General features: G+C 45.1%; 2 protein-coding genes and 1 long non-coding RNA gene across 5 annotated transcripts in view; 1 reads left to right on the top strand and 2 right to left on the bottom strand.

The window, feature by feature from the left end:
* The first annotated feature begins 856 nt into the window (after positions 1-856).
* LOC130522485 (nuclear receptor subfamily 0 group B member 1-like) lies at positions 857-2,509 on the top strand. Its single transcript, XM_057026928.1, has 2 exons — positions 857-1,435; positions 1,805-2,509. The coding sequence occupies exons 1-2, from the start codon at positions 898-900 to the stop codon at positions 2,032-2,034; spliced, it is 768 nt and encodes a 255-aa protein (XP_056882908.1). The 5' UTR covers positions 857-897; the 3' UTR covers positions 2,035-2,509.
* On the bottom strand, positions 2,051-5,494 carry LOC130522492 (uncharacterized). The gene is made up of 2 exons (XR_008949640.1): positions 4,432-5,494; positions 2,051-2,908 (listed from the first exon to the last, which is right to left on the bottom strand). It is a non-coding gene; the product is annotated as an uncharacterized LOC130522492 (long non-coding RNA).
* A 2,832-nt stretch (positions 5,495-8,326) lies between these two features.
* The window catches only part of LOC130522480 (interleukin-1 receptor accessory protein-like 1), a 192,308-nt gene continuing 176,346 nt past the window's right edge, over positions 8,327-24,288 (bottom strand). For 2 of the 3 annotated variants that reach the window (XM_057026917.1, XM_057026919.1), the window contains 5 exons: positions 23,125-23,270; positions 20,296-20,442; positions 14,516-14,686; positions 12,253-12,297; positions 8,327-11,270 (listed from right to left, as the gene is read on the bottom strand). In XM_057026917.1, coding sequence (XP_056882897.1) covers positions 10,543-11,270; positions 12,253-12,297; positions 14,516-14,686; positions 20,296-20,442; positions 23,125-23,270 — 1,237 coding nt within the window. In that variant the 3' untranslated portion in view covers positions 8,327-10,542. The remainder of the gene's footprint in view (positions 11,271-12,252; positions 12,298-14,515; positions 14,687-20,295; positions 20,443-23,124; positions 23,271-24,288) is intronic. The other variant, XM_057026918.1, reaches the window with a different exon arrangement.

Below are 24,288 nucleotides of genomic sequence, written 5' to 3'. Positions count from 1 at the left end.
GATATGCCCATTCTGCTTACATTACAACAGCGCCTGCAGCCTCAAAGGGTTATTATTTTCTGTCACTCAATACTTTGCCCCTTCTTTGCACCCATTATCCCACTTGATAAATACCAGACTGCATAACGGCACGAACCCTAAACTTTTATTTTCTCACATCCCATCGTTACCTTATGAGCTCTGGGTGGAGTATTTACACTTGTAACCATCAGAAGACATAAGCAGACATTACTCTATTAGAGTTATATTATGTGATAATTAAATATGTCCAGGTGTGGCCTTTAGAATCTGGGCTATGCCGTATCTGTGAGATCTCTACAGAGAGCTTTTAAAGAGATGTTCTAAATTTAGCTTAAAAATTCTGGTTGCAAGTACAGGCAAAATACAATAAAAATAAACATGTGATTAAAAATGAAAGCAAAAAAATAGACAAAAATAAAAAAAAATCAGCATTTTGTTAATAGCGTAAAATGATTACTCAAATAACTTATCCCATAATGATGGAAATGTACAATAAACTGGGGGGGGGGGGGGCAGCCCTCCATCACGAAATCCATTTCCCCACATCAAACTTTTCTAAAAAATTCATTAAAATCCGTTCAGAACTTTTGGAGTTATAATGTTAAAAGTCAGAAAAACAAACCAAAAGTCACCTGGCGAACTCTTAAAACCACTGTTTCATCTTGCAAAACAAAGGAAGCGAATAGGGAAACGAAAATCTATCTTTTTGTAGAGGCAAATAACTATAAACATGCCAAACATGAAAGTAATTGCACTGAAATTGATTTTCGCACGCTCGCGGGCTTTTATTTTGAAAAGGGACGGATGCCTTGAATCGATTCAAGCACAGACTATAAAACCGTTATTTTCTCTCACACTTCGGATTCGGGTCGAGTCATGCCGTGTTGTAAACGCAGAGAGGGGGGGGACGCGGCGCGGGGGAGCATCCTCTACAGTATCCTGAAGAGAGGAGCTCCGCGTCGGGGGCGACAGCTGGAAGCAGCCGCTGCGCGCCGGCCCCGGTGCACCTGCGCGTCAGCCTGCAAACTGGTTACGCTTCGAGCTCCGGTCCTAATGTTCACAGCAGCGTCACAAGTGCTGGCCAAAACTTTCCGATTCCTTAAAAATGTGGCCTGCTTTCGGGGTTTGCCAGCAGGAGACCAGCGGCTGCTGGTGCGCCACAGGTGGGCGCCGCTGCTGGTTGTGGGTCTGGTCCAGGACTCGGTGCATTTCGACACGGTCGAGACACGGCGGCCGAGTCTGCTGCACACAATTTTAACGCGCCACAAAAGGGACACATCGGCTGGGGCTGGAGATCCAGGGGTGCCCGTCGGCGTCGCGGAGGGGATTCAAGCGTTTCTGGTGAGGTGCAGAGGACTTGGGATGAGCGCCGACGAGTTCGCGTTAGTCAAAGGAGCCCTGCTCTTCTCTGCAGGTAGGAACCAGCGCACCCGCAGCCTTATCACCACCTCAATGCTTCACGTTTAATCCATCTACTGTCTCATTTTGAATGGTAAAAATAAAGGTTAAACCATTTAAGGTTTTCCGACAAATACTAAACTATAAAAAAAGTTCCAACGAAGTCAAACTAGAACTACTACTTTGCTATTAAAGTACAAGAACACACACACTCAACATTTATGCCATTTCACAAGAGGAAACAGTCTGAATCTGACGGATCTAAACTCGGCGTACATGTGTTCTTGTCCACCTTGGACTTTAATAGCAAAGCGAGGACCGGGAGGGCTAAGAAGTCCTCACAAAGATAGAAATACAGCAAAGTGAATGTGTGTGTGTCCTGCAGAACTGAAGAAGCTGGAGTGTGGAGACTACATCCAGACACTTCACAGGGAGGCTCAACGTGCACTTTATGATCACGTCAGAGATAAAACCAGCCGCATGTGCCGACTGCAAGCGCTTCTCCAGGCGCTGCGCTCTGTGGACCCAGAGGCCGTGTCCAGACTCTTCTTCAGACCGGTGACGGGAAGCATCGATGTAGACGAACACGTGCTTGCCTTGTTCGATCAACAGTGAAAATAAGGGCTTGATATGGTCTTACTAGACGTCTATCGTTTCATTTTAATGAATTCACAACTCAGAAACATCTAAAATGAACTTCTCACATGATTAATGCAGTTGGGTTTAATTAAGGCAACAACCAGCCTTCAAAACGCCAACGTGGGGAAATTACACAATGCAAGATATCTTTTACAATTTACAAATGTCCCCAATTGATATTCTGAAAGTTGTAATACTGTTGTAATAGAACAGTTTGTTTAATCAATGACACATTCCTGAAGCCATCTGATCAGATTACTCTGCACATGCTGCATCATAGTCACCACTCATCTGTAGCTCCTACAGCAGTGGCAGAATACTTACCCCTCCCTTCTGTTGTGACCGTAGAAATAGTCTAAACATCCCATATAAACATGGAATATGTACATCAGCGTTATGGCCATGTCTTCCCTGAACTGTTGTGTGGATAATAAAGTTTGTGCATGTTGCTGTGCGGATGTAGTGTCAAAATAACAACTCGCAGGAAAGATCTACATGTGTCCTCTGCTCAAAGTCACTCTTCAACTAAAAAGCTTTAGGAATGGGTGAATGCACCAGCATCATCATCATCAGCGTGGTCATCATGCCATCACAAGCATCTTCCTCTTCACCGTTGCCATCATCAGCATCATCATCACTGTATCATCATCAGCATCTTCCTCTTCACCGTTGCCATCAGCATCATCACTGTATCATCATCAGCATCATCATCACCAGGAGCAGCAGTCACGGAGACCAATGGCAGCCATTATAAACCCACCTGTTCCATCTTCAGAAACAATCAGCAAAGCAACAGAAACAGGAGTGTAGACACGGGATGCTGTAGCTCATCCGGAGAGACGCTCATATCCTGTAAAGACAAGGACGCAGGACTTAAGACAGACAAAAAAATAATAATTTTTAAATCTGTTTAAAATAACTTGTCTTCCTATTAGACAAGGTTAATTATCATGAAGTTGGTGTGGTTTGCTGGTGATGGCGGTTCTTCGCTGCCCTGTTGACAACCCTGGAGCTCCTCAAGCAGCTTCCTCAGGACCTGATCATGGCGCCATCTGTAGCATCCCTGAGGCAGTGCAGCCTGCCGGCCTGGCGAGGTGTGTGGGAGGCTTGTGTTGGAGCAAACCTCCTCATTCCCCGACCATTGGTGGCAGGAACAAGGACAGGGAAGCTAAGCCTTGCCTGTGGAGTCCCCCACAGGTCCGACTGATCTGATATCCGATTCTAAACTCCCTCCAGCTGTCCAGCTTTTCTGTTGGCCCTGGGACATGGCCTTGATCTCATAGTGCTCCTCCTTCCTCACCTCTGCCACCACCATCTTCTTCCTCTCCTTGCTGTTTGCCATGGACCAGATTCCGAGCACCTTTTCCCAGGCGTGTTGGAGACGCTGTATTTTATTTTATTTGAGCGTCCTACCGAGCCAGCAGGGGGCAGTGTTTTCATCGATCCTCATTGATCCGAGCCAGACTCAGGCTGACTCAGACTCACCCAGTCTGCGTGTTTGGTTTTTGAATGAAAGCAATATTGTGAATTTATAATCAACAGCGTAGTTTAACGCCCAAAGTGTGCCGATCCGAACCAACCAAGGGGAGCTGCTGCAGGAATAATGCAAACGCACCAGTCTAACTAAAATGCTTGATTTCAGCCGAAGTCCCGGTCATACAAAAAACAATTACAAACCCAGCAATAAGCAAAACATAAGTACCGTAATTTCCGGACTATAAGCCGCTACTTTTTTCTTATTTGTGTATTTTTTCTATCGGCCGCTAGGGGCGCTCGATCAGAAAAGGTAAGAGAGACGGGTGGAATATATGTGTCGAGGAAGACGCAAGTTTAGCGTAACTTCGCGCTTTGTGTATGAATAAAATTAGCATAAACAGACCCTCATCATGGAAAATGCAAGAAGAAATTTTACTGGTATGTTTTTTTAACCAGCCCTGTTGGTGCTGTGTTACTGCCGCGTCACAGGCACTGTTTAAAAAGAAAAGCAAAGTAGTAGTATAGCGTGTTGGGGAGGATCAGTGTGGGAATTTCCCAGCATGCTTTGTGGCAGTGTGTCTGTGGGTTCAGGTTGGTGTTAACCCGGTTTTTGTAAATGTTATCTTTTGCAACTTTCAATGTTAGTGTTCTATTTATTGAGTTCTGGTTGTTGATGTATTTAATTACTGTTTGGACCTGCACACCATAAACCAGGTTATGTGTGTTCTTCTGTAACCTATATTACAATGCGGCTTATAGACAGGTGCGTCTTGTATAAATACAATTTTGATTTTATTTCTATATTTAGACTATGTGGTCTCTAACCAGGTGCGCTCTATAGCCCGGGAATTACGCTACGCCTTTTTTAGAATAGTGCAGGTGAAGGGTTGCACCTACTGTAAAGCATCCGCTTTGGAGTACAAGTCTGTTCATATTCCCTCCGATGGAATGTGGACAGGGAGGGAGCATGGCGACTTCCTTTCTTGTGAATGGTGTTGATCAGACACTCACCTCGGAGGAGGGGGCAGGTAAAGGTTGGGCTCACGCCCAGTGGGTGGTGGAACCGCGACGTCAGGGGGCCCCTCCCCATCTAATCTGGACCACACCGACAGGGGGACAGTGCCGTTTTACACCTGTCGCCTGTCTCAACAAGGTTAAACAACTTCAACAGTCTGGTGGAGTGAAAAAGGAGCCTCGGAATTCTGTCATCTTTGATAATCAGCTGCACATCATAACAGGCTAGAGTCTAGACTTGTCTTAGGCATTATCTTAGAGTACAGCAGCACCATGGTACCAAGACCAGTTATGTATGTTAACAGACTTTGGCCAATAAACCTGATTCTGATTCAAATGCTATTATTTTAGATAATATATGATATAATATGTCTGTTGTCAGGGTCTAGCAAGTTACTCTGGAAAGGTACAATTAAGTTGCTGATTATTTATTTATATGTTTTCGACTGGTCTGGTTAATTTAATTTAAGTATAGCTAATTAGTTATTTAGGAAATTGTGTCAGTCGTTACACATTTCCTTCAAAAGGAGGAAAAAGGCGCAACCCCTCGGAGTGACTCCGTGTACCACAGATGCTCAAGCGTGGGCGAGAGTGAGGCTGTCGCTCCAGAAATCTTCTATCAATATAGTTTGTGTATAGAAAGTCTCCGTCCATATTTCTTGAGGCCATCGCGAGGCTAATGGCAACCTTCTTTCCTAGTGACCTTACCAAGGTTATGTGAGTTTATTTGTTAGCAAAATGACTCAAAATGGTGGCAACAGATTCTAATACATTTTCCAATCATGTTGATAAAGGAATCATTAAATTTAAGTGATTTTCAGATTCTGGAGGGACTTTGACCTTTGATCTTAAAAAGCTAAGGGGCTTTGTGTTCTGTAACCTTGTTTCTACTGCCTATATACATTATATTTACCATACGACTTAATTCAGAATATTTGAGGAAATGACCCGCTTGGAAGAGGTCTGAGCTCTGAATGCTTTTTTTTTTTTCATTTATATATTAACATTAATTTTGTCCTTTCCTGTCCAGTGTGGGTCATGATTTTTGATTTCTCCCTAATTTTACTTGCCTTGGAAAAAACCCACTTGCCTTATGCCCCAAAATGGAAATGAGTTTAATCAGCTTAATAGTTAATAGATCTCTGCCAAACAGTATAATCACTTGTAGCAGTAACCTTCACAGATGAGAGCGGTGTTAGCCTTATAGAAGGTTTTTTCTATAAGGTTATTGTTATTTTTGCTGCACTTGGGCTGAACCATTGCTCATTTGGGAGCAATAAACAGAGAGATGCGACCACTAGTAGCAGCGTATCTAATGGCAGTGCTCTGCTTGGGGAAATGCACACGCGTTCATTCATCACAATTATAGTTTTCAGATGGCGTGAAGACTTCAGCTGGGGCAATTTAGAGGAGCCGTGATTCTCATCATACCCAGAATGATCCACACATCACCCCACTTTCGCCATAATGGATCAAATTGCTTTCTTGGTTGTGTGCAGCTGCAGGGTGGGATGCGTCCAGCAGATGGCAGCATTACTCTTTCCATTTTGTTCAGCTTTCTCCCGACGTCTTCAAATCGGAGGACGGACAGTGTCGTGGGACCGCTCCGATTTTAATGAGGGTATGAAAGAGTGCGTGAGTGTGTGAGCGCGGTCTGTATGCGGGCTCCAACCTCACATCAGATCCTGGTTGCTCTTGAACCAAGAACATTCTGGAAGTATTCTGTGATCACACACACACACACACACTGAATGTGTGCACAGGTAATTATACTGTGCTGAACCATGGCAAGTTCAGAATTACTCCAAAATTGGGTTAACAGCTGCCTGTGACCAGTCTCCAAATGTCTCTCTCTCTCTCCCACACACACACACACACACACACGGCCTGCTTCTTCGAGTGGAAGACATGTGACACAGGGCACTGAGCTCCACCTAACAAGGCCCCGTGAGACGTGGAGGGCCATGCTATACCTGCCAGAGTGACTAATATTCCTCAACGCTGCGCGTACGTGTATGTGGGGACGAGATCCTCTGCCTGCACGCGCTTTCCTACATGTACAAACAGTCTAATCTGCTCTGACTGAAGCAAATGAGTCCCAGACGTCAGAAACATTTGTTCAGGGAGCCTATTATACCCCGACACTGTAATCAAGTGGAAATTATTTCCTTTTGGTGGTTCAGCGGTGCCGGAACTCCCTTTTTCTTCTTGCAGACACGTCGGCCATATGGCAGAACGTCGGTTCAGATGAAAACATCTGCGGGTATTTCTGCCTCCGCAGAACAGGACGTTTCTCTGGCTGTGATGATATGACACAGCTGGATGCAGCACAACTTAAATTAGATTGTGTGGCAGTTTGGACCGGGAAGGGGGGGGTAAATCCTCCAACTCACTATTTAACAGGAAATGGCATTCCTGTGCATCAAGTGATCAAATGTAATTTAACACATTAAATAGTTCCAAGTTTGTCTTTTTTTAGACATGAACATGTCCTTGTTCATGATATATGGTGGGCAGGGGCGATCTGATGCTGACATGACAGGAATGAACAATAGGTTTGCCAGGAAGGTGGGGACAGCCGTTGTTTGCCATTTAGCAAAATAACTTAGAAAGGTTTGAAGGGATTTTAATTACATTTTCCGGAAATGGTGATAACAGGCCAAGGAAGAGCTAAGTTTGGTGATGTTCTAGATTATCGGGGGACTTTGAACTTTTATCTACGAAAACATCAATTCATTATGTCATATTGTGTCTCTACTGTCCACAGTATCTATATAGATTCACTTGTAATACCATTTTCTTACCGGCTAATATCTCAAAACTGGAGCCGAGAACATGGAGGGTAAATTCGGCCACCTTGCAGGGACTTTATACTTCTTTACCTCTGCTGTTGCCTTGATCACGGCAGCATCATTAGCAGGAGGAGAAGTGAGGCAGGTTTCTCAAGAGAGTTTACTGACAGTTTAGGTGAGCAAACTCACCTGTGCTTTTTCAGTCCGGCTCATCTTAAGCTGCGTTCAGAAACACAAACATCAACTGATGATGCTGCAAATCGGGCATGTGGAGACGTTGGTCAACATGCAGCTGCAGTGGGCTCCTGTAAAATGTTTGGCACATCAATGCCAAATATTTGCACATATTAATGCTCCTATTCTTCAGTATATGTCTCTAAGCGCTGGGCTAGGCTCCAGCACCCTCCCTGTGACCCCAAAAGGGACAGAGGGAAAGATACGTTTTTAAGCGAGCGTATGGAGCCAAGGGCTCCTCAATAATCATCAACGCTGGTCCCACCTTTTGTTGGCTGGAGCCTGTCTGAAAAATAAACCAAAAATCAGCACGTTGACCACCTTAAGAGTTGGAGGAATGTAGAAAATATTGAGATGTAACGTATGTAAACATAATATCAGACTGTACACTGGCAGTCAGATATGAATATCAGACTCAAACCCAAACCAGGTAACACCATAAACACCCAAAACTTCATATTCTTTAATGCGGGTGATGCCGTTATTCGTTTTTTGAGTTCTGTGAATGCAAACAACTCTACTCCTGTGGCAGTGATCGGGCCGACCTAAAGGATTGACCTTCCTGCTTTATTCTGAAAAGACCCCGGTCTGATTCACAGTCTGACTAGAACTGATGTTTTAAGGGAGGGTGTTGGAACAGTAACATTGGGGCACCAGGAAAAGGATCCGGTGGTGTCAGAGGCTCTGGAAACCAAATGAGCTGGTGGCTTTTCTTTAAATTCCTGTAAAACACACACATCATCATCATCATGTTATCTTAAATGTGGTTTTATTAATAACAAGAGTATCTCTTTTAATGAACATTGTCGATACATAATACAAAATAAATCAAGAAACAGAAGACACGTCGTCTTCAGAGTCGTGAAAGTGCCTGGACTTATTCTGTGCTATGTAGTACTCTTCGTCATCTTCATCATCACAACTAAGAAATGTTCAATTCATCATGAAACAATGTGATTCTCCTCACTTGGACAGCATTGTAATCCACGCAGGAGCTAAACTACAATCTCAATCCCACGATTCCACATGCCCTCTTCTGCTCTGAGGACGTTTGAGTGACGACCGTTTTATTTTCATGAATATGGCTCGATTGTCTTCATCCTTATCACCTTATTGTCTGGGTAATATTTACACGACGCCATACGACAGCACGACATATTCCTTGGTGCTCTTGGGCAATTCTCCTTGTTCCCTAAAGGGGATTGATCAGAAATCTGGAAAACAAAACCTGAAATTTGACATATTTTATGGCACTAAATGAAACGCTTGTACATGAGTCGGCATGTTTTTTTGTTAGCATTAGGCTGAGTTCTCCAGGGTGGGGGAGGGATGGCACGTCAGTAAAGTTTAACAGGCCTTTAGATCTCGATGGATTTATGACAATAGCTCTTATTTTGCATGATTTGATGAAAACCTATTGATTCCGATGGATCGATACAAGTGCAGGCTAGCTGACTGTGGCTTCCTTTGGTCTAACTAATGTCTAATGTCGAGTCTCAATTCACTTCAGCCTTTCTTCTGCGGTCTTAAATATCCTCCCTGTCCCTTGTAAGCATGAATTCGCCTCAGTCGGAAGAGTTGCAACCACCCACTGATCAGCAGGCCAAACATATAAGTGATTACATCGTCTTAAATATTACTGTTTTGATATTAGTGACTAAATATTCATTCAAAGTAAGCAAGGTGTTTTACATTACGGGACAAAATTCCCGCCAGAGTCTGAACGCAGAAGTGAAAGCTTGGTTTTCCAGGGCACCCACCCGATGGACAGAGCGATACCCATGAGGACTGGTACGGCAGGTGACAGCAGAGCTGGGAACTGAGGGTCAGGTGATGCTTGTAGCCCTAGACAGTGTGGTTTGGTCCTACAGGGAAGAAATCGGGCACAGTAAATGCTTCAGGTGACACCAGTGGTCGAGGCCGACGTCGTCTCTGGCGTAGCTCGATCCGTTTAAGTCGACCGTGAAAGGCTAACACGACTGCGAAAACAACGGGTGTGAGGAGAGTCCCCCCCCACCAAAAAAAAATAAAAATCCCCTCTTACAATATCAGGGTAAGACATTTAGTGAAGGATCTTTTAGTGAGCTGTGCACTTCTACTGAAACACTTATTTTATGAACCACTTCCTTCGATCAGAAACATCAGGTATAACCTCTCTAAGCAAATATCCCTCGGTTACAAAAATAGACTTTTTTTTTCTCCATAAAATAATACACATACTTTTCAGTGATATATTCATCTGTTAAGGTAAGCAAGGCTTTTTATTTTATTTTTTTACTGAACTGTTATGTGAGAGAAACGTGAAGCCTAGCACCGTATTCACCAAACCTCCCATCTCCAACGCTGCACCCCGCCACCCCCCCGGACTCCGTAGTTTGCATATTCTGGTTGAATCCAGATTCTCTGCAGCCCGCTGAAACTCCTGTAAAGTCCAGAGCGACTTGCTGCTCACGCCCTTGCACCCACCCCCCAATCCCCCCAAAAAGAAGCTCTATAAACTACACCAGCCAGCAAATGAACATAAAAGGTAACAATGGTTAACCAAAACACCTCACGCGGGCCGCAGCTTTTGTTTTTTTCTTTTACAAACGCAAATGAAAAGTCCCGACTGATGTTAAAATGTCAACGAGAAACAATTCTCAAACACTGATGCTACAAAGATTAAGAAAAAACTTATATACAGGACCCTGTTTTCCATGACTTTCTGGGGAAATTATAAGTGGTGGCTTGTGTTACGTGAGTGTTTATACAGGCATTAAAAAGTTCTTGATTCCTTTTTTTTTTTCCTCAGTCCTTTTCAATAAAAGCTCTTATTGGATTTGCCAACACGCGCGCGTGTTCATCAGGTCTCTGCCCTCCTCCCTGGTGGTTCCTGGTGCAAATTCAACAGCAGCAGGTAGCTTAATGTCTTTCAAGCCCATCTGGTGCCTTCAGGGTCCAGCAGTGAGTCCGAATGAGTCGGTCTCCGTCACCAGATCACGCTGGATATACTGGTTTCCCTGGGGAGCAGCGGCAGCATGGCATTGTTGCCGTGGGCCTCGTCCAGGCTCTGCTGGCGTGGTGACTTGGACTGTGGCCGCTGTCCATTGATGAGCGTCATGGGAATATTGCAGTAAGTGTGCTGGCTACCTAGCGTGGAGAGCGGCGGGAGCGTGCCGCCGGGCGGCAGGTCGTAGTCATAGCTACGGTAGTAATGTTTCTGCCTCATCTGGGTGTGACAAGAGTTATGGAAGGTCGAACGCAAGTCCGGCTGTGCCGTCGCCATGGCAGTGGAGGTAGCCGCTGCCATGGAGATGGCCGAGACGGTCTGAAGCTCGCCGAACGGACCCTGCTCGCTGACGTCCAGCACCTGCTCGTGGGAGATGCTCAGGGGTTCCATGCGTTTGAAGGGCATCTCGTAGAGGAGCCGTTTCCAGAATTTGGAGTTGAGCTTGTTGCTGGGGGGCCCGCGCCACTTGATGACCGTCAGCATCTTGATGGTGTGCTTCAGGGCCTCCACTTCCTGGTAGTTCATGATGCCACGCAGCTCAGCACATTCGATGAGGATGACCTTGATCTCGCCGGTCACCAGCATGTTGCGCAGCCTTGTCTCCAGCTCAAAGATACTCCACCCCCTCCGCACTACATAGCTGGGCGTCATGACGATTATGAGGCGCTTGCTCTGGTCCACGCAGCGCGCTACGTCCTCGATGTAGGCTGAGTGCACACAGACAGAAAAGAATGTAGCTCACTTTGCATCAAAAGCAACACAAGTGGAAACTTAATCTCTGGCTCCTTTGTACTCGTATTTACTCTAAAAGAACATCAAAGCACGCCGAGCTAACGGCCGAAGGAAATGTGATGCAACGTAATCACGGACGCCGTTTGAAGAACTCTCTGGGTCTTTCTTTGAAATCTGAGTTTCAAATAATCAAACCTGTTCATTTAAGAAGGAAAAGTGCGATCTGATCCTTCACACCAGCTAAAAGATGGTTTCATCAGAACCGGAATCTTAACACCTGAGGACGGATGATCACGACACTCCAATTGAAATTCTCTTCTCTCTGTGCTTTTATTAGCAAACATCATGTTTGGGTGAGGCAGAAGCGGTTGCATCCACCTCAGCCTGTCGCTGATGGTAACCCAGCAAGCTTTCTTGTCACCTCGCTGTAGCTGCTGAAGTGGATGTGCTAGTTTGGCACTGAAGCTGAAATGAGCAGGACCAGAACTGGGGCAGAAGCTGGCAAATGGGCTTGAAAATAGACATAAAACTGTTTTAATATTTGCCGATTCAACTGTTAGGGTCTTACAGGAAGAGCTTAAAGGAACATTGAGTCATTATCTGGAAACTTTATTTTCACCCTCTTGCACAATGAAATGCTTCAGCACAGGCGCTTCTGTGGTGGTGTAAATAAAGTCATTAACTTAAGTGGAGGCGACAGACAATGACCGAGGTTGGTTATTGGGTCAAATGTTCCTTTAAAAGTACCCCAAAACAAATGAAACCTGCAGTAAACACCTGAAACAAAGAAAACACCTTAAACTATCGTCTAAGATTTATAAATAGTGGTTATCAACACACTGAGCTAGAAACCTATTAGTCACTTCTGATGACCCTGAATAAATCCTCTAATAACTACTTAGACCTGCAATATTGGACGGATTCGTTATCGAGCGTTAAAAATCTGGAGAAAAGTACCTCTAAGCAGTCTTGTGTCATCCTGGAAATGATCATTGGTGAAACCTAAACATAGATATTTACATTCAAGATTTGCAGAGAAGCATTTTAATGAGAAAGAACAGTCGGGTAAATGTGGGGACATGGCTCTGGCATAAACTGTGTTCCTCCAACGGGCGTTGCGCTGGCAACCATGACACAGCACTCGTGCTGACCAGTTTATTCCAGTTTAATATGGGACATGTAGCATAAAAAGAACAAGCGCTGGCCACAGGTTTGTCCTCTTTAATCTGTGATTATTATCCTTTTTACACAAGAAATATGTCAAAATAGTGGGGTTTCATGAGCAGGAGAAGGTTCTGAAGCCCTAAATGACCCAACGGTGTTTACACGTACACACACCAAACCGTCAAGCTGTAATAGCGACAGACATGAGTCACTTCCTTTCAGTCCTTGCGCTTTTTTTTATGCCTTTTTTTCCCATATTACAACAGTCCCCGTCTGCATGGAGCACATAACCACAACAAGGGAGTCCTTTTAGAACCTTGGCACAGCGCCATCGGAGAGGAACGTAATTAGTAATGGCGGGTTGGGTGGGAAGACGGGCAGATGCAAAGTACTCAAATGGAGGCTAATAGCGTAATGACATAATCAAACTCATCTGTGACAGGTTAATCAGAGATAAGCACAGCTCATGGGGAGTACGCCATTAGAAGTATATGATGGCGAAACATGCATTAACATCCATGCGTGAAGAGGGTTTCTGACAAGACAGCATCGCCACACAAGAGCATGCAGAGAGGAAGTTCAGACAGAGCTGGATCAGCAGCATAGTTGCTAACAATAAGGTTGGTATTTTCTGCTCATTGTGCTACAGATGCACAATGAGTCTCTCACCAGCTTTAAGTGGTGATTGAAGGGTTTTTCCCCAACCTGAATCATACGCTTCACTGTTGAAGAGACTGAAGTCAACTGACTCTTCCATCCCCCACCAGGTTGCTGAACTGAAGCTAAACAGACGCTTTCGGAAAGGCACAACTGACCAAATAATTCTAAAACTACAGATTTCCTTTTAATTTTTACCTCTATATTTTTAAGTGTCTCATAAGCTTGAATGGCACTTTGCTTCTGGCAAAGCGTAACTTTCCAGAAAATCCTGAGCAGGTTGTGTATATTCACAGAAAGGGCAAATTAGGTGGCTTCTAGCTTGAAACTACGTACAACTTTGCAAGTTTTCCCACCATGTGGAAAGAGACAATTAGACCGAAAGGCTTCAAAACTGGAGAGGAAGCGTCACCTGTATTTATTAGATCAACAACTGCAAATAATCTCAACCCTCCAAACTGTTTAGAATATGCTTACATGTTTTCCTCATAAAGTTTGTATTAAATTATTCAACTGTCTTCTGCACTATTTTCTACAAAGTTTCATTTCCCGGCGCTGAGTTCATAAAGCATTGGAGATCAGTTCCTTCTGAATTCTCGTATACTCGCGTAGTGCTGCAGGGAGATACTGTGAAACCAAGTCAAACAATGCTTTAATATGTGTAGCTTGGTGCACGGGAGTTTTTCAGGGATCTAAAAAAAATACACTTGTAATTGAACAGAAATAAGAATAGCAGGGTTATTAAAAATGGAGCCTTGTCCTGTCCCAAATGTTTCAACCAGATGCACGGTGTCTTCAGCTGGTTTCTTTAGCTCCAAGGGGCTAATGCTGCAGCTAACGCCAGAATAAAGTAGCTGGCTTTAAAACTATCTGTTGTCTGTTTCAACAGTCTGGTGCTGAATATTGTTAGGATTGTGATACAACAACAAATGTCAAAGTAGAGACCTCCCTCCAAAGAGTATAAGAGATGACTGATGGGCTGTCAGAAAACAACCACTGTGCTTTTATATGTTAGAAGTAAACTGGGTTTCAGCTCTTTCAGCCCGTCTGTTCACAGCTAGACTCTACTCATGAATATTTTAGGTTAGATGTCCTATCAGGTCCCCTACAAACCTTTCAATGGTCCCATCAGGTTGTAGAGCTTCTTATGGGAAAAACAGCAGCTGACCACCCTCTAAACACCACCTTTCAAAGTAACTGATCCACCTCAGTTCAGCCAGAGGTTAGAAAGAGTCAATTTGAGAATGGGCAGTGATGGTCTCGGGAGGAGGGGTCAATTTTTGCCACAACACAAATGCACAACATGAGCCACAAACAAGGCACGGCACCGCTGCACGGACAGCACGAGCAACACCGATCGACAAGACAACGTGACATCGCCGCGAGAGAGAGAGCTTACTTCCTGTGGGGATCAAGTCCCTGTCTGGAATGAAGAGTTTATACCCATAATGCTTCTCGAGGACATCAGGGAGGATCTCCAGGGCAAAGTGCTCTTCCTCTCGGGTTTCCTGGCTCCACTGGTCGGGGTCCACTTTGGTGTAGGACAGGTAAGCGTCATAGTCCTTGTTATCTGCATGGAGACAAGAATAAAGACGGGTGAAATATTGCTCCTGTTCCGCAGAAGCCACAGGTCCGTTACCAGGACCTTAACGGCCCTTTCATTTGTTTCATTACGCTCGCTATCAAGCAGCTGCAGACGGAGGAAATAAGGCCTTGCTCTCAGCAGATTGAATCAAAGCAAGTGTGTTGCTGCGACCGCGTCCATCGCCCCGGGTACGTCTATTAAAATGGTCCCAAACCACTTTGCTTCAATTAAAACTGTCCTTGTTTTATGAGTTGATCATAATGTTTCCTGCTATAGTCAGCAGAGTGATGTGCTATAAGAAGCTAAGCATCGAGCTATTCATTTACTGCAGAGCTTCGTTGAGACAGGACGCTGCCACCGGCCATCCTGCTGCTTTTCATTATCGCCCCCCCCCCTCCCATGAGTGATGGCTGACTTTACCTTGAAAAACAGACGAGCCTCGCTCTGATCCGCACAGCGATCTACTGAATACTCCGACTGATTTAAAGAACACGAGAGATGAGGAATCAAGCCAGACTGGGATGGTTCTTTTATTAACTGAACTGGAAATCGACCTCTGAGGTGTCCCTTCAAGTTCTAACAGTTAGCTGCCAATGTAATACCCGTCCTCCCCTCTTCTATGAGAGAACATTCCTTCAGGAGAGGGCTCACTGACCTCACCTGATCCCGCACAGTTAATCTTGCTCTTTTCTTGGAGCGCAGACTTCATTTTACTCCTCAGGGCTGAGCAAAAATAATGAAAAAGTAACCCCCTGATCACTTACAATAACCAAGTCCTTTGGCTTGTATTTGACTTGATGGTGGCATAAAGAAGTGTCAGGCAGCTTCAAAGGGAGAGTTGTGTGGGCAGATGAAGGGCTATCTGAGCGGCGCTGATTCACATGTCGCTCTCGAAGGCGGGATGACCCTCATCTTGCATCGTGTGAAGTCACTCCTTACGTGAGACCGGTGAGGGCTCGCTGCACCTCCGAGGTCGCCCTCCTCCCTCCTACACTCCGACTGCACGGACGACCCGCAGTTACATCGCGAACCCTCGAACTTGCCGTGGAGAGTGCCAAGAGAGCTGGAGGCGTAAGCTGTGGGGTATCTTCAGGCTCCATTCCACTTACTGAGGAGTCCATTGGAGGTAACAAACACATACTTGAGCGTGCACGGTGCACACACGCAGGGCCGACTGCCATCAGTCAGCCAGAAATTACAGAAATACACAAACGTCTCATGAGAAATTAAAACATGCAAGCCCATATGAGGATGGAGCGCATCGCCCCATGCAGAGTCCGATATCTGACACATCGTTCGGTACCGGGTGATAATTGGAGCTGCAAGAGTGACCGTTAACCTTTAAGAAAAAGTCAACTTTGTAAGCTTTAAAGTTGTGCTGCAACTGTTTGAGCCCGAATAACAAATAACCTGCCAGTGGAGTATATAAGGCTCCAGACCATTTACATCATCTATCAGTGCAGTCAGAGACAAAGAGAGGAACATTTCCTTCCTGCTCTGTAAAAAATTGACTTCTGTTGCCATGAAGGGAAACAACTAAGATTAAAGATTCTGATGGAAGAATAAATAAGGAACGCTCACTCGGGTTTAAATGGAGTCTGGCACTTGGCTGCATTATTGCACAAATTGTTCAGGAAGATGTTTCCTTCCTTCCTGCATCTTAAAAGGGAAAGTTGGACAGCTTTCAACCATCTTTGTATCATGACGTTGTAATTTATGCAAAGAAACAGCATTAATCTGCTCTCAATTTCGCCAGCACTCAGTTTCTGTCTCCATTTGTTTGTTTGTTTGTTTTTTCGTTTCCGCCTCGACAGTTGTACCGACAGATTTATTGTCCAATTCTTTTATGTTTGGCTGCCTCTCTAGACAGTTAGGCAAGGAAGTAGTTTCAAACTGACGCAATATTTGCTATTTAGTTCTTTCCCTCTCCATCCCAGTCAATAAATGCCTTAAATCCATCACTAAATGCGGAGTTTCCTCCCTGCATTTGCTTGGCCAGGCCATTAGCTGCAGCTGCCTCCCTTCCTGGCTGCTTCGGAAGACTTTCTGCCTCCTCTTTTGTCCTCAGTAAGACTCACAAACACAGGCTGCATTAAAGAAGTCCAAATATGAGCCAAGAATTTGATTCCACGTATTTAAAAATGGATGAGCCCAACCCCATCATTAGCCAACGCGAGGTCCATCTCCCGCCGTGATACACTGCAGCTGTTGCAGGATTTTCCCTGTTTTGAGGGAACAGCAGCAAAAGCATTTGACTGACAAGTCAGTCTGCAGCTGTAAAAAGTCCCTTGAAATATGTACATGAAACAGTCTCCAATACAGCTACTGTGTGTGCGCGTCTGTGTGAGAGAGATAGATGAGAATCCTATTAATGTTTGGTATCACCAAACTTCTCAGAACACACGTAGAGCCTCATAATTTCACACAGCGCTGACAGTCATATTTATGGCCCAACGTGGAGGCCCCCGCCTCCTTGACAAGCTTGCTCAGCTCTTGTCATCACAAAGCCTATTATTGATTCCACTGACACCCACACAATGTGACAACTGAGTGGTCTTTAACTAAATTGCACCACTGACAAATAGCTGACAGTCCCTCCCATTGTTTTGCAAGGCTTCCAATTTTACATCTGGCACAGGGGGGGGAGGCAGCCGTTCAATTAGTTCCTGGAGTGGCTGCCCTGAAGCACGAGCACTTTGTTGGCGGTGGGTGCAGATTTATGTTGGGGAGAAAAGAAAAATCTCTGTGCATCCTGGCTTAAGGGCGTTATTAATGAAACGTCTATGCTGGCAACTATGTCTTACAGGCAGGGACTTCCCCTCCCAGTGCACCAGCTTCTATAGAGAACCATCCCTACCGTCCTCCTGAAAGGGCTTAGCATGTTTTCCTTTTCTTGGGAGGGATAATTCTACTGAAACTTCATTGTAGTAATGTAACATTTATCCTTAGATTACAATAGCTATGACAAAAATGCTCAAATTATGTAAGATTTACAGGTCTTGTGTGTCAGACTGGGCCCCATCTAGCGGTGTGAGGACAGATGTCTGAACTAATGACCTAAGCTGAATGCCCCTCTGCATCTAATAGGGTTGGAGAACCAGTGGAAGCAGGCAGGCAAGTAGATAACGTCCATGTCCACAATGATTCCCAGGTCTGTTAAATTGTTGTAGATCCATTAAGTTTGGAATTGGAAACAGCACTAGCATATTCTAGGACGTACATCAAATTTCTGACCACAGAACGCACAGGGCCCATGAGTATAAGGCCAAGAGAGACTTTAGCAGGTCAATGGATCCTGAGGAAATACGTCCGATGGACATTTACGCCACCCAATTCAACCCCTTCCCTGCTGTCTAGAGGTGACTCCTATCCCTGCTTAAAAAATACCCAATGCTGGAGAAAGTTAAAACTGTAGAGTGGATCCGTTACAGCTGGCGTGGTGCAGGTGCGCGTTCGTTGATTGCACGCTGGCGAGATGATCTGACTGAGTGGAGCGCTGGGAACAGTATCAGCACTCTCCCGAGAGCACCACAGGCAACCCGCTGCGTCTTATTGAACCCAATCTCCTTATACTGGAGAACAAATTGAAAATCAGTTACTCCTTTCAAGCGCCCACTCGGGTGGCACAATTAAAGGAGACAATTGCTGTTTGGCATCAAATTGAAGGCACTCAAATATATTTTTCCTTCCCTTTCACAACACAAGTGGTCTCTGGTGCCATCTATTACAGCAACGCCGTGTTTCTGCCTTTTCCAGGGTCTTGAAGTCCAACAGAGCCGGAGGCAGCGGCTTTCTGTGGGATGTCTGCTGTAGCCGACATCACAGTGAAGCCGAGCACGCCGCTATATTATCAGAGGGGTTTCAGATAAATACTAGTTTTTGCTTTAAAGCTCATAACTCTCTTTCCAAAGCAGTCGCTCAGCTTCTCTGTGCTAATCCTATTCTCTGTGAATCTGCTGCTGCTTCAGAGACTCATTACAGGAGAATCAAATTAAAACTTGCTTCTTATTTCAGTTGATGCATTCTCAAACCAAGACTCATCCACCAGGTCCAATCAAGCTTTTATTGGAGCTCTTTAACGGCTGCTGATGGGGCCTTAGAGCTAATGTTTTTGGCACGGGGGCAATTTGACTTTGCTTTGTAGGACGCGTTCAGAGGAAAACATCATTTCTTTGATTGTGCAGCATCACAAACCATCGGCACGGTCGGAAAACTAGGCAGGATGACGACCACCCTCTCGAGGTGGAGGACCGGTTTACAAGGATCCACACACACATTATTTTAAAAGCTTTAAAACAAAACAGTAAGAGACTGAATCATATCGGGAAAAAGGCTTGAATGCAAATATTTCAGGATGGACATTTATGGACAAAACGGATTTCCCGTCCCTTAAAGTGCGTTAATCTGCGTCTTCAGCCTGGTCAGTGCTTGTTTGTGGTAAACTCTTGCAACTGCGAGGCGTTGTTCTGGCGATTTGGTCCACTTTAAAAAAAATGCAGCCAAAAAATGAAGTTAAAAAATGAAATCTGTGTGAAATCTGTCAGCCTTCCCTGCCCAATGGAACCAAGTCCTCTCGTCTATTCTCGGCGAAAACACCCTCAGAGGACAAATGTTTGAGTGCCCTTCAAGTAAATAATGTGAGCGGTTGAGGTTTTAGTATTTCGAGCATCTAACGCTTATAAAAGATGAAAATAAGACATGAAAATCAAAAGGACATCATCATCCACTGCAGCAGGACGCCACCAGTGTGGGCTCTGCCCCCCACGACCAGCCGTGGGAGCTGAAACTCCCACATTTCCACATCTTCAAAAATCCGATGTTTGTAATTCCGGCCCAGACCAACACTGAGAGCGCAACTTTATAATTGTCACAGCAGGCAATATATGCAGTGTTGGAGTATAAACTAACTGCCTGGTCCCATTTCCATCGAATTGAAGAACTTTCAAAAAACACAGGCGGACATCAAAAATCCTCCTTCAATGAAATAAACAGAAGCAAGCTGGAGTAAAAAGAAAAGTGTGTTTCCCTCTGAATGAGGCAGACGGTCTATTGTGGCAACTGTCAGTGGAAAAATGTGGATTTTCATGGAGTGAAACCATCACTGACACAAAGGTGGTGATCCTCTGCTGCCAAGCTGAGGAGCAGATGATTTCCCCCCAGACGATATGCAGCACAGCTTTAAAAACACCCGTCACACCTTCGCCTACCTGTGGCTTTAAAATTAAAATTGCAACACGTCCAACAAAAGAAAGTGAAAGCCACAGCACTTCAGCAAGCCCTTTATATGCTCAACCCAACATTTGAGACTCAGCAACTTTTCCTGTCGGCGGTTTGGGACCCGACTGCTTCATTACCCAAAAGTCCTGCATTGTGATGTCAGGAGACGACGCGCGGCTTCAACGTTTTACCACCGTGTCTGCAAATGTGACAACGGGGAGCAAATTAAAAATCGGCGAGGCATTTGCTGCGAGTTAAGAGGCAGGTTTATGCAACATTCTGCAGAAAATGGATGCCGTCTGCTTTTCCAGCCGGCTGAGATGCAAGCTGAAGGTTTAGAATTTGAATCCCCATGTTTAAAAGAAATAAGGCCTTACCTCCATCTATATCCTCACTCCCAAAGTGGTTTCTGTAGAAGAGCATGAGCTCGATCCTGTAGCACTTGTACAGCGTCACCAGGCAGATCAGCAGCAGGAGGATGGCGCCCAGACCTCCGGCCAGCTCTACCGTGTACATCAACTCTGCTAATGTGGCCGAAATGTGACAGAGAGGAAGAGGGTGGGTGGAAAAGGTTAGAGGTTATCCACGAGTGACCCAATATGAGGGACACAAGATAGAGATACTCTTAATTATTCAAATGCAGTTTCATTTTATTTGAGGCAAAAAAAGGAAATTTCTTGAAAAACCTCAGGTTGACCAGCCTCATCTATACAATAAGAACGTCTTTGTCACTCAAAATTAATAAATTATATGTGAAGAAACATGCAGTCTTTATAAAGTTTGTCATTTTAAGATGTTAATGTGGTTGAACAAAAGCACGAGAGGAGGGGCCGAAAATCGAAATATTTGCTTTGAAAAGGCCGACGCCGCGATGGCTGCAGGGCGGTGGGTCTGCTTTCGACTATGTGTCGGGGCCTTTCTATGAGGGCCTTGTGTGAGTTTTCTCTGGGTATTTCAGTGTCTTCCCACACTCCATAGCATGCTCGTTAGGTTCAGCCTCCTACCAGGATGCTGAAAAGTGACGGTTGATCATTGATTCCACATTTGTTTCCTCTCAACCCTTTCAGCCGGTTTTAGCATCTTCCCTCGGACACAAATTTATTACGCTGCAGGACAAAGTTGTTTTAAAGTTCATGCTTAATCACGCAGCCTTGAAACCAAAGCCTTTATCTCTCCCTGATCGTGTCTGCTGTCCAAGGCCCTATTGCTTCCCCCTCGGATGTCGCTCCATCTTCCACGGGTTCCTCTTGGCCGTGCCTCAGAAAGCGCCTGCTGGTAAGCCCTCACCGACTGAATAATGATAACAGTAAAACACACACTCACACACACACCCAGACCGCGCAGAGTTGTGCGCGTCACATCCATCACTAACTCGCGTTTAACCTCGCTGGAGTGCCTGGTGCCCGTTGCGCTGCAGAGGCCATGGGGCTGACATCACCCATGATGAAGGATGATGTCCAATAGAGCTAACGAGCAACGCTCAGCGCCGCTTCATCACACTCGTCTGGGATGACGACCTTCAACCAGGACTGCGGACAGGCGGAAGCGGGCAGATGAGGAATGAGCACAGGTCTGTCAGGCGCCGTCCCTCTTAGCTCGGAACTCGTCTCGCACCAGTTTCTTGGAGAGGGTAACAAGCAGCAGATCCAAGCAGCTCGGGCTTCGGCGTCCTCCTGCCCCTGTGAATACAGCTCGCATATCTGGAGGCTGCGAGGAGCCAGCTGCTCCTCACAGGCAGCAATTACAGCCAATTCTTCTCTCTCATGTTGGAGCGACGTTGCAGTGGGACAGATTAAGACAAATTAGCAGCATGACGGCGAGAAGACTGGATTTGGTGGCGTCACAAGGCATCAGGCCATTCATCACCCTCTTTCCATCCCTGCACTTCTTCATCTCTCTTTTTGTTTTCTAGGATGTGAGATGGAAGTAAAAGGAAAAACGTTGGCATTTTCTGGTAGAAGAGAAATCTAATCTCCCACCAACAGAACCCCTGAGCATCAGTTAAATTCCCCCCTGTGCTGGCTGTGCATTTCTTGCACCATTTGCAAATATCTGAGCAATGTTCATTGTTTTTTTATACGAGTCCCTTCTGAATATAAAAACTTCTTGTACAGTTTTCTGTATTTTGGACCACTGTGCAGTGCTTGTTTTTGTGATTAGAGACCTTTCTAGTGTTTCCTTTTGATTATTATAGTGCTTTTGGCAATGTAAATACGTTCCATTATAGTGTAAAGAAAACCCCTTCAACCTGAACTGAAAGGCAATTAGAAGCACTCGGAGAGGAAAAAACTTCCAGACCTTCACTGTGTGCCCAATGCAGTCAGACATGATGCAGACGTGCACTCTCACGTGCACACGTTTTTGCATTTGTTAGGTCTGAAATACTGATATATGTGATGCTCTTTTTGGTTTGTGAAAGTGGGCTTGTTGTAGCTACTCTGCTCGGGTTTATTCTGAAATTCCATTGCGCAACGTAAACCACTTTAATAAGGCAAATGGAGTGGAACTGGGCTGCCATCAGAGCCGGATTCAAAGCTGCGAGATTAAAGGAGAGGGGAAACTAGCTCGCTATGTAAATTTATTCAGTGTTGACAACTTTAAGGACACTCACACGCTAGAAACTTTACTCACACAACCAGGCTTCAACCTAAAAAAACCAAAACAACTTTCAGTCTTCCACTGTGAGCTAAAATCATGACACGTGAGTGTGAGTGTGGGAGCATCCGGTGATGTGAACCTATCAAATGAAGGAGGTCTCGGCGATCCAAGCGGGTTTCTACGCTCAGGCCGAGTGTGTCTGAGTGTGTGTCAAAGACGACATCGTTGCCAGGCAGTGAAACAGCTTGTTGGTATCATAACACGGACCGCTGCCTCCCTCCGAAAGAGCTTTTTCCTCTCCCACAAACGAATATCTCCTCGGGCTGAGCTGGATGAATAGGCTCTCTGCACTATCACGCTGCTCCTTTTTTTTTTTTCCCCCCCTGAGGCAAAAACGAACTGGTCAGTCTATGCAATGCAATGTCTTTTTTTTCTGGCTGCGCTCCATAAACTGCTGCAAGAGGTTTGCTGTGCTGTCAGAGTGAAGGTCTGTGGTAATAAAATAGCTCAAACACTATTGAAGGATTTGGCCGCGTGACCTTGGGCTGCACTCGTGCTGAAAAACCGAAACTTTTAAATCGACGCTTGCTCGTCTGCACTGCTCTCACCTTTCTTAGCGAGCTGGATGTTGGCCTGTCTGCGTCCGTTGCCGTTCTCCACGTAGCAGGAGTAGTTGCCGAGGTCGCTCTCCTCCAGAGCGTCTATGGTGAGGGAGATGGAAACTTCTTGTTCCCCAAGATGCTCCCTGATTGTCCTACAGGAGGCAGCAGAGAGCAGACATTGGAACGTGTTTTTGAAAAAGGTTTGGTTATTAATGACAGAGCCCTCAGACCCTCTTATTATAGGCAATTGCTGTTCCAGCTGAGACGATAAAACAAAGGAATCAGCCACAACTTTAGAGACGGCATTGACAGCTGAAAGAGGCGAGACAAGATCAGCTCGTGAATTAGCATAAAAAAACAGCCATTTGCTAAAACCAGTGAATTAAATGAGTAACTGGTTGGTGGAACAGTGATTGATAAGCTTTTGAGTGAAATATGGCCAAACCAAAGACTATTACATAAAAAAAGGTTAAAACAACATTCAGAGAAGGTCAAGAGAAATTTCCGAACAAGGATGCATTCAAACTGCAGATTCTAATGATGTCAGAGAAATGGCAAGGTCTCTACACCAAACTAAATTAGGAAAAAAATAAAAGTGTATATGGGAAACAACTGACTGAACTGGAGGCACTCAGCAAAGTATTGACTATAAAATACAGACTTTTCAGATGAAAAAATGTTGCCTGAAGTAAAGTTGTGAGTCGATAGCAGAAAAAAAAAACCTTGAGCTTCCATTTGAGTTTCCGACACTGGGATGCTGACATCTTTGGAGAAAACTCCAGGACTTGATGCAGTTTGCTCCAACTTTCTAGCTCAGGTGTTGAACATCAGCGATGACAGAAATATCTCGTTTCATCAGTGAGACAAATGCACTGCAGAAGGTAACGGTGACTGGCTTTCTGGCTGGATTTGACCAAGACTATTTTCTTGTTGATGATTTGAACAACCCTTGGTTGTGACACGTTGGTTCCGAAACAGCGGAGCCACTGTCAGACTGACGCGCTGCCACCAGCGAGCACAAACGGGCATCAGGCATCAAAGACACACGATAAAAGCAAGAAGAAAGTCCTTTCAGCAGCTGATCAAAGGAGCTGGACTTGAAGGACACTGATTATTTCTTTTCACTTGTTTCTTGGTGCTGCACGTAATTATCAGCAAAAAAGTGTGTAT

This window comes from Takifugu flavidus, chromosome 3, assembly GCF_003711565.1.
Source record: "Takifugu flavidus isolate HTHZ2018 chromosome 3, ASM371156v2, whole genome shotgun sequence".
Lineage (NCBI taxonomy): Eukaryota > Metazoa > Chordata > Actinopteri > Tetraodontiformes > Tetraodontidae > Takifugu > Takifugu flavidus.
Note: the sequence above shows the minus strand (reverse complement) of the source record. Positions and strands in the feature narration are given on the sequence as shown.

Excerpts from the sequence above, each read along its gene's own strand:
- LOC130522485 (XM_057026928.1), top strand. The coding sequence starts at position 898 with ATGCCGTGTTGTAAACGCAGAGAGGGGGGGGACGCGGCGCGGGGGAGC. Across the intron at positions 1,436-1,804 it reads AGCCCTGCTCTTCTCTGCAG|AACTGAAGAAGCTGGAGTGT; the intron begins GTAGGAACCAGC and ends TGTGTCCTGCAG.